This window comes from Megalobrama amblycephala, linkage group LG14, assembly GCF_018812025.1.
Source record: "Megalobrama amblycephala isolate DHTTF-2021 linkage group LG14, ASM1881202v1, whole genome shotgun sequence".
In the NCBI taxonomy this organism is placed as follows: Eukaryota; Metazoa; Chordata; class Actinopteri; order Cypriniformes; family Xenocyprididae; genus Megalobrama; species Megalobrama amblycephala.
In genome coordinates, this window is record NC_063057.1 from 1,821,257 (window position 1) to 1,831,056 (window position 9,800).

The 9,800-nt window shown below is 33.3% G+C and overlaps 1 protein-coding gene across 1 annotated transcript; it reads left to right on the plus strand.

The window, feature by feature from the left end:
- Nucleotides 1-2,643: 2,643 nt before the first annotated feature.
- Nucleotides 2,644-9,281, plus strand: LOC125245685 (secretory phospholipase A2 receptor-like). Its single transcript, XM_048156400.1, has 4 exons — nt 2,644-2,748; nt 6,916-7,269; nt 7,346-7,675; nt 7,798-9,281. Exons 1-4 carry the CDS (start codon nt 2,700-2,702, stop codon nt 8,172-8,174), a joined length of 1,110 nt encoding a protein of 369 aa, XP_048012357.1. The 5' UTR covers nt 2,644-2,699; the 3' UTR covers nt 8,175-9,281.
- Nucleotides 9,282-9,800: the final 519 nt, after the last annotated feature.

Here is a 9,800-nt window from a genome sequence, read left to right on the forward strand (position 1 = left end):
TACAGAAGCATCAGTCATGTAGAGAACAAACTCGGCCAGCGTCTGTGATCCATCACAACTCTGAACCCTGATCCAGACCCTTTCATGGGCTTCGCGTTATTCTATCTCTAAATCACAACACAAGCTGCACTAGCAGTGACTATCTTAACACGCCTTCCTCTGTAGTTTCCAATGGCTTCAAAAACCTAACAAACACTGTGGAATTATTTAAACAATTAGTTCACTTCAGAATTAAAATTTCCTGTAATCCTGGAATGTTTTCCTCAAAAACCTTCATTTCAGTTAAAAGGAAATGAAGGTTTTTGAGGAAAACATTCCGGGGTTTTTCTCCATATACTGGACTTCAATGGGGACCAACAGGTTGAAGATCCAAATGTCAGTTTCAGTGCAGCTTCAAAGAGCTCTACATGATCCCAGACGAGGAATAAGAGTCTTATCTAGAGAAACCATTGCTCATTTTCTAAAAATAATAATAATAATAATAATAATATACTTTTTAACCACAAATGCTCGTCTTGCACTGCTCTGCGATGAGCCACGCATTACGTAATCATGTTGGAAAGGTCATGTGTGACTTACTGAAAAGCTAATTTTTTAAATATATCAACCTAAAATTTGGAATGTTGACATTTTTAGCTTTGATTTTCTTGCAGTTTAGGAGTAAAACATGTTTTGTAATATATTATTATAAAAAATATAAACAATTATATTTTTACATTTTTATAAACTTAAACTTCTATAACTTTTTTTTATTTCACTTTCATGATTTATTTCACGACTACAATAATCTGACTAGTGACTAGGTCTATATTCCAAAGCATTCTTGAATTACAAACATTTATGTTTGGATAGTGCATTTCCATGTCTATGTGAGAAAAGGGCTGACAGTTATTTAAACCTGTTTTTCTCAGAATTCCATTCCTGAAAATCAGAGCGATCAGCCGACTTCAGATAACCATAACTTTTGTTACAGACAAGTTATGAAAGAAGTAAAAACAGATTCGGAAAGGGCTCGAATCAAAACCTGTGATAGGCAAAATTTCACCATGTGATGGGTTTTCACAGATCGCATCACAATTAGACTTCTCTTACATCCATACCACAAACCTGTCTTATCCCACCTCAATAGCAGCACAAGTGTTTTGCAATACAACATTATATTTCTTTTTTTGATGTAAATACATAGAAGTCTATGGCGAGTCACGCAGTTACTGTAATACTATGTGGCAGGTCCTACCGGTCTGGTCTGAAATAGTCCGAATATAAACACTTATTATAAGTGTACCATAATGATTCAGGATAAGACAAAAACGCGGTTTGGAAAATGGATTCATGTTGTATATTCTCATTATATAATTTTTGTACATTTTTAACAAAAAAAAGTTGCGGACTGCAGCTTTAATATGAAGTGTGACCAAAAAATGTTGTTTTGCTAATGTTCTGATTAAATCATGAAAATGTGGTTTAAATACTTTTTTTTTTTTTTTTTTACTTTTTCTTGGTATAATGTGAACTTTAAGGGAACATTGCATTTTATCATTCTTAAAATCTTCATGGGAATGTTACTTTTAAATGTTGCTTGAACATTCTAAAACAAGTAGAAAGAAAAATTTTAAAAATGTTAGACGAACATAAAACATTTCAGAAAAAAAAACACCTCATGAATTATGTATAAATAACATTTTTGTGATAACATTTCAGATAACTTTGAACGAACGTTCTATTAATGTTACTGGAAGAACGTTTGTTCATAACTTTAAGAGAACCTTGCCAGAACGTTCTGAGATCATTCACTGTTAGCTGTGAAATCAGAGAATAAACTCTCAGTTTAGTGTTTAGAAGGAATAATAAAATTGTCAGAGAAATGCCTCAAACTTGACCTTGAAACTGGAATAAAACTCCAGTGTCCAGTGCGTTTTAATAAGGACACAATACAGATGATACTGATATTTGACTAAGGCAGTATGTTTATGCAAACAATGAATGGATCACAGGCTCTGAGGATCAGGAGGAAGGAAAGTTTTATCAATTCAAACAGCAGATTTGAATTTATTGTTTAATGGAAGAAGCAGAGGCTGCGCTGCTCATAATCTATATAGTGTACAGTATGACGTCGAGGGTTTATTTACTGCACACATCATTGTTCTGAGAATGTAACATTCACACCACAACCACATCACATTAGGATCGTCCTAAGTGAAATTAATAGGCACAAACAACTTTTTTCACCACTATATTACAATTTTGCTCCTTTTGTGACAACACCATTTTATTGTCTGTAAACACTGAGCTTAATCAGATGCAGAAACTGATCGTGATGAATAGTGATGTCCCTGAGCATGCATCAATGAATATCAGTAACACCCAAGTGAAGTTACTGATTAACCCCTGCACCTGCCCACTGTAAAGCTATATATAAAAGTATTAGGTTTTCTTCAACACATTCTCAGTCATCTGCTCACAGGTAAGACTGAACTGACTTTACTACTGCCTTCAGACCCCAGACAAAGCTGAATATTTTCAACCTTTAAATAATATGTTGTTTTCTCAAGTCAGCATATGAAGGAAATACTGTAAGGTGTTTCGAAAAAGAATAGCTGCTTTTCATTTCTCAAAATGTCATTTTTCAATTTTCTTTCATCAGATCACATGAAAGAGATTTAGACCATTTGATAAAATATCAGATTCTGTTTTACATTATGCAACGAATTGCTCTGGTATTTCTATCTGCCCTGCTCATATTCTGGGGTGAGTATTAAACCCTGCTCATATCATGTGTTGCTGAGCAAATCTGCAAAAGAAAACAAAATTCAGCTGCTTTGCTTGTGAAATCTAGCAGTATTTTTTTCATGTTAATGACATTCTCTGTGTAATTAAATTGTGCACAAGTAAAATGATTTTATTATCAAGGTCCTGGACAAGTGCTTGTCTATAATGTCTATATTAAAGATCATATTTCACATAAATACATACAGTACAGTCCAAAAGTTTGGAACCACTAAGATTTTTAATGTTTTTAAAAGAAGTTTCGTCTGCTCACCAAGGCTACATTTATTTAATTAAAAATACAGTAAAAAAACAGTAATATTGTGAAATATTATTACGATTTAAAATAACTGTGTACTATTTAAATATATTTGACAAAGTAATTTATTCCTGTGATGCAAAGCTGAATTTTCAGCATCATTACTCCAGTCTTCAGTGTCACATGATCCTTCAGAAATCATTCTAATATGCTGATTTGCTGCTCAAGAAACATTTATGATTATTTTCAATGTTGAAAACAGTTGTGTACTTTTTTTTTCAGGATTCCTTGATGAATAGAAAGTTCAAAAGAACAGCATTTATCTGAAATACAAAGCTTCTGTAGCATTATACACTACCGTTCAAAAGTTTGGGGTCAGTAAGAATTTTTATTTTTATTTTTTTGAAAAGAAATTAAAGAAATGAATACTTTTATTCAGCAAGGATGCATTAAATCAATCAAAAGTGGCAGTAAAGACATTTATAATGTTACAAAAGATTCGATTTCAGATAAACACTGTTCTTTTGAACTTTCTATTCATCAAATAATCCTGAAAAAAAATATTGTACACAAATATTTTGTACAATTGTACACATTAAATGTTTCTTGAGCAGCAGATCAGCATATTAGAATGATTTCTGAAGGATCATGTGACACTGAAGACTGGAGTAATGATGCTGAAAATTCAGCTTTGCATCACAGGAATAAATTACTTTGTGAAATATATTCAAATAGAAAACCGTTATTTTAAATTGTAATAATATTTCACAATATTACTGTTTTTTACTGTATTTTTAATTAAATAAATGTAGCCTTGGTGAGCAGACGAAACTTCTTTTAAAAACATTAAAAATCTTAGTGGTTCCAAACTTTTGGACTGTACTGTATGTAGGGTGAGATGAGAGAAGATGCAGCCCTTAAAGGGATAGTTCACCCAAAAATGAAAATTCTCTCATCATTTATTTTAATGAAATCTGAGAGATTTCTGTCGCTCCATTGTAGGCATGGGCTGGTTACCGATTTCAAGGTTTATCGTGGTTTGAAAATGTCATGGTTTCAAAACCACAAAAATTTTCCGTGATACTATTCCTGCAGTATGAGCACTTTTTTAAGGTCTCGTCAAAGATCGAAAGTGCAGGAATCCCTCTGGCTGCGTGCAGCGTAGAGAGTAACACGACCGCTCCCCCTCCGGCAGGTGCGAGCAGCAGTCAGTCACCTGTGTGTATGGCCGAACGGAGGTGAACTCCGGATTGCTGGACGGATGGACGGATTGCTTCTGACAGCGCTGCCATTTGTGGGATACTGTTCACATGTTCGCTAGGGTTCAGAAATTCAACGCTGAAATGGTGTTATAACTTTTAACTGAATTTTGCTGAGCTGAAACTTTTTAATGAATTTTGACAATGCATGGATATGAGAATGTGATGCATCATCAAATCACAACGTTTGTGATGTAATTATAGAAATATATAGTCTGACGTGCTGTATGGAATAAAATGCAACTTTCAGCTTAGATTCACATAAATGCTGATGATCTGCAAGTGCTGCGTGTTTGAGTTGCTTATAATTTGCATTTGAGAACCGTAATGAGTGTCGTTTATAAATCTGATCTCCCTGTGGTTTTCCGTCAAAATAAAAGTCCAATAATTTAACATTTGAAAGCAAGAAATAAAGATATCCATAAATGTTAATAATGTAATTTTACTGTTGTTCTGTGAAGTAAAAAAATATATGATTTATATATACCATAATAAGTCTATTATTACTTTTTATTATAACTTATTTTTATGAAATATTATTTTTAACCTTATTTTATTTCTTTAGAAAAATAATTTAGAAAATAATTCAATTATTTATGTCCTTGTATGTTATTTATGCAGGTTTAAGCTCACTTAAATGACTGCCTTTATTTTATATAATTTTAATTTAATTAAGAAAAATTAATTTTATTTAATAATAAAAATAAAATTATTTTATTTCATTATTTAACCTGATATGTATGTTTACTAATGTTCCAAATATTCTATATGCTGCTTAAAAATGAATATATTGTTTTCAATGGGAAAAAAAGTTTAAAATAACACATTTTAGAGCTGTAATCTCAACACTGTGATACCGTGAAACCATGACATTTTTGCTTAAGGTTATCATACCGGCAAAATCTCACACCGGCCCATGCCTACTATTGATAGTCTACGCAACTACATGTATTGATGCTTCAAAAGGGCGTTAAAGGGTTAGTTCACCCAAAAATGAAAATTCTGTCATTAATTACTCACCCTCATGTCATTCCACACCCGTAAGACCTTCGTTCATCTTCAGAACACAAATTAAGATATTTTAGTTGAAATCCGTCTAAATCAGTTCATGTGAGTACAGTGGTTCAATATTAATATTATAAAGCGACGAGAATATTTTTGGTGCGCCAAAAAAACAAAATAACGACTTATTTAGTGATGGCCGATTTCAAAATACTGCTTCAGGAAGCTTCGGAGTGTGTGGAATCAGCGGTTCGGAGCGCCAAAGTCACGTGATTTCAGCAGTTTGGCTGTTTGACACGATCCGAATCAAGACAGAATTTTCATTTTTGGGTGAACTAACCCTGTAATGAAGAGATCATAAAACTAATCCATGAAATGAGTGGTTTAGTCCAAATTTTCTAAAGAGATTTAATCTCTTTATATATATGATGCAGTGTTTCCCACAGGATTTTGTGAGACTGTGGTGGGTGGACATCCGTTCCAGGAAAATTTTGTACATTTTAAATTTAAATGGATAAATCTGGTGCGTTCTGAGAGCAAAATTAAGTGACTAGATCAATGAAGAAATCTGTTCCCTTGTAAACAGTTTTGTGCTCTAAAAGTAATTTATTTATTGCTGATGGTAGGGCACAATAGTCACGTACATGTAGTAGGCTAAATGATAGTTCATAAGTGGTCAAACATGTAGATTATAAATTTAAACCATTAAAAATATGTAGCAAAAGAGGTTACCTTTGTTGAATTCATTTATTAGTGGGAGCCTGTATCTATACATCTGTATGTGTGGAACTAATGGTCACTCTTTGATTTGTTAAACAATCCAGAATGCACTAAACACCACTTAATTATAGAGAAAAATAACAAATTAATAGAAATATATAATCATAAGCTGACCAATAAATAAATAAGTAAACTAGGTGAGTAGCCTATATAATTCAGCAGCAAAAAGTATGCTAGCCTAATTCTTGGAAAAAACAACAACTTTGCACAGTAATTTTATAAATCCAAATGTTAATAAAAAGTTTAAAATTACTATTTGTATTCTTATGAAATGAAAAAAACGATTTATATTAGATTTATATTTATATGTAAAGAATTATATGTATTTATATTAATGTAAGATTTAAAGACGATATTTTAAATGTATTGTGCAGCTTTTTAATGGGGCGATATGATAGATACGACAGAACAAAATAGGCTATTAATAATCTTTCAGTGTGCAAAATCATGATAATATGAAACGCTTCAAAACATCAGCAAAAAACTGCTAATGCGCATCCTGGCTTGAAGCAATATCGAGTCACAGCGCGCAGTTGCGCTGCGCATTGAAAAGTTCACGGCACAAAGAGAATCCCTCTGACTGCATCAGTTTATTAATCATTATTAACCAGTTATTGTACGTGTGACGCCAATTCATAGTGTTGTGCGATCCAACAGACATCCTGTAGCCAGTATAATGACATCGTTCAGAAACAGCAATAAACTCCAGCATTATAAAGTCATTTTTATTAAGATTTATTAAGTTTCCGTATTTAAAGTTATTCATTATTTCATTTTGTACATAACATACTGTTTGCACATGTTCTCCCACGTTTTTAGTCAATTCTAAAAACAAATATTTCTCCTCAGCATTTCCTCCTTCAACTGCTGCGAGTCGACTGAGACAATTCTACATAGGATCAGGTAGAATGATTAGAACCACTGCCGAGGAAGAATGCAGAAGAAACTACACCGATCTCGTCACAGTTTATGACCATCAGGACAATAAGGAACTAACTAAACTGCTCAGTGCCACTCGTTCTAGTGGCTGGATTGGTGCTTCTATAGGAAAGAAGAGTAAGAAATGGTCAAATGGTGATGATGTCACATTTGACAATTTAACAGGAAATTGTGGGAAAACATGCTGTGCTACTATGAAAGCTGATGGAGCATGGGAATCTCTCCAATGCAATCAGACAAAACACTTTATGTGTTATGAAAAAGGTAAAAAATATTAGCTACCTTATAAATATTTAATTTTACAATTAATTAAAATTAAGTAATTTTCTTGCACTTATAGATGGTGGGCAAGAATCATACAACTACAGTTTAATCCATGAAGAGAAAACCTGGTTTGAGGCTCAGCTGTACTGCAGAGAGAATCACACTGATTTAGTCTCTATCAGAAATGATGAGGAAAATAATGAGGTGAAGAAGAAAAGAGAACAGCATAACAATCCTTTCTGGATCGGCCTGCTGGTGGACAGAGTGGAGTGGGCTGATGGAGGACAATCTGCTTACAGAAACTGGAAAACTCAACATCTGGATAGCCTGGATCCTGAAGCTTATATTGGTAATGATGGGGAATGGCAAAAACAATCTGATCATGAAGCCCACCCTCTGTGCTACGGTAAGACAACAATAAACTTCCTTTGAAATCCAAATAAGTTCTGGTTTAGCATGACATGCTTTTGTAATTCAGAGTAAAAGTATTTAACTAGTCTTGCATGTTTTTTGTATTCTTCTTGTCAGAAAGCTTCATTCATGTGAGCACTGATGAAAAGACCTGGGAGGAGGCTCTGGATTATTGCAAAAGTAATAAGAATACAACTGGACTACTGACCATTCAGTCTCAGAGTGATCAGACAGAAATAGATCGAGAGCTAAAAAAAACAGTTCATAATATCTCCGGGCCAATGTGGGTGGGGCTTAGACAGAGTCGACTTTTCGGATTCTGGATTTGGATCAACGGGGTTACTGTGGGACCCTGGACCAACTGGAAAGGAGGAAGTCAACCAGAACATCTGCTTTCCCACCACTGTGGAGCCATAGAGGAGGAGAACGGTCAATACAAATGGACTGATAAAGACTGCAGGTCTAAATTAGGAGTTTTATGTGAGGGGAAGTAATATAGAGTGCTAACATATCCTATATTTTTTCTTTAGTGCACGCTCTCTGTCCTTTTCGGAGTGTCTGTTTACACTTTTTCACTTATTGTGTGTCATTTCTTAAAACAAAAATGTAATTTAATACAAAACAATTACAAGTTGTGAATTATTCATCGAATTATTTCATTGCTTCAAGTGGTCCAATACAGTGCAATAATATATGTCTTTAAATATTGTAAATTGTATTATATGACAGAAACAAATACAGAGAGAGAAATATAAAATATAAGCTTTGTTCTGCTTCGTCAGCTTTGTTTTTTATTTTTTTATTTGAGATTTAGCGTAAATAAATCTGAAATCACAGAATATGCAATAAACGGTCATAAAACTAAAAAAATAAACAGTTGTATGCACTTTGCGATCAGACATTATCCCCACTCAGAAGTATCTGAGATTTTTTCTAGTGAATATATCATATTCTGCTTGTGATCTTCTGGTAAACTGGACTGAGTTGTAAGTGAATAAGTAGGTTTTTACTCTGTCTGAAGTGAATTCTCATCTTGCAAGGGTTTTTATTTTGAACAAATCAATGACACGATTTAAAATTACGACACCATCTTCTTGCAAAACAACAGGAGAAAGGTTCTAATTACGTTCCGATTAAGTGGAACTCCAAGTGACTTAATTGCTAATTTCACAATATCTGCATGAGTAATGATATTTCAGACACGTCTCGGGGAAAAGGACATTGCAAATGTTTCGGGTTGCAGCCGTAGTTGGAGTTGACATTCCTCAGGTCTGTCCGCACTTGTTAGGTGACCTTTTTTGACTCATAGGCAGCATTGAACATGAACCATATGGTCACCAGAGCTAGTGAGCACTTCATTATTAGAGGATCGTTACCAATCTCTGGGTGAATTTATCATTTAAAGCTGAATTTTCAGCATCATTACGCCAGTCTTCAGTGTCACATGATCCTTCAGAAATCATTTGAATATGATTATTTGATGCTTAAGAAACATTTATGATTATTATCAATGTTGAAAACAGTTGTGGGACTTCTTATTTGTGTGTAAATCATGGTACTTTTTTTTCAGGATTCTTTGATGAAAGCTTAAAAGAACAGCATTTATTGGGAATAGAAACCTTTTATAACATTATAAATGTCTTTACTGTCACTTTTGATTGATTTAATGCATCCTTGCAGAATAAAAGTCTTAATTTAATAAAAAGAAATTACTGACCACAATCTTTTGTACACAGCAGTGTATAGCTTACCTAAAAATAAGTGCCAAATACATTTGCATGTAATTTTAGTTAGCAAAAACAACATTTTAGTTGATGAGATAATGCTACAATAAATTAATCCAAATATTTATATTGACAATTACATTATTTTTAGATGTTTCTTCTTTAACAAATATTGTTCATGTACTGTTAACATCTTGTGGTGTTATATTCTTCGCATCATATTTTCATCAACAGTTAAAGTCTTTTAATTATCATTATTACATTTTGTGTCGTGTCTTCATTATTGTTGATTGCATTAAAAATGGCCATTTTCATCAGTATTTTTGTTGCTGATGCATGTGTGCTGACCCACAGCTCTGAAAAATAGAGAAAAAAGTGTGGTGTTTTCTAGTTGTA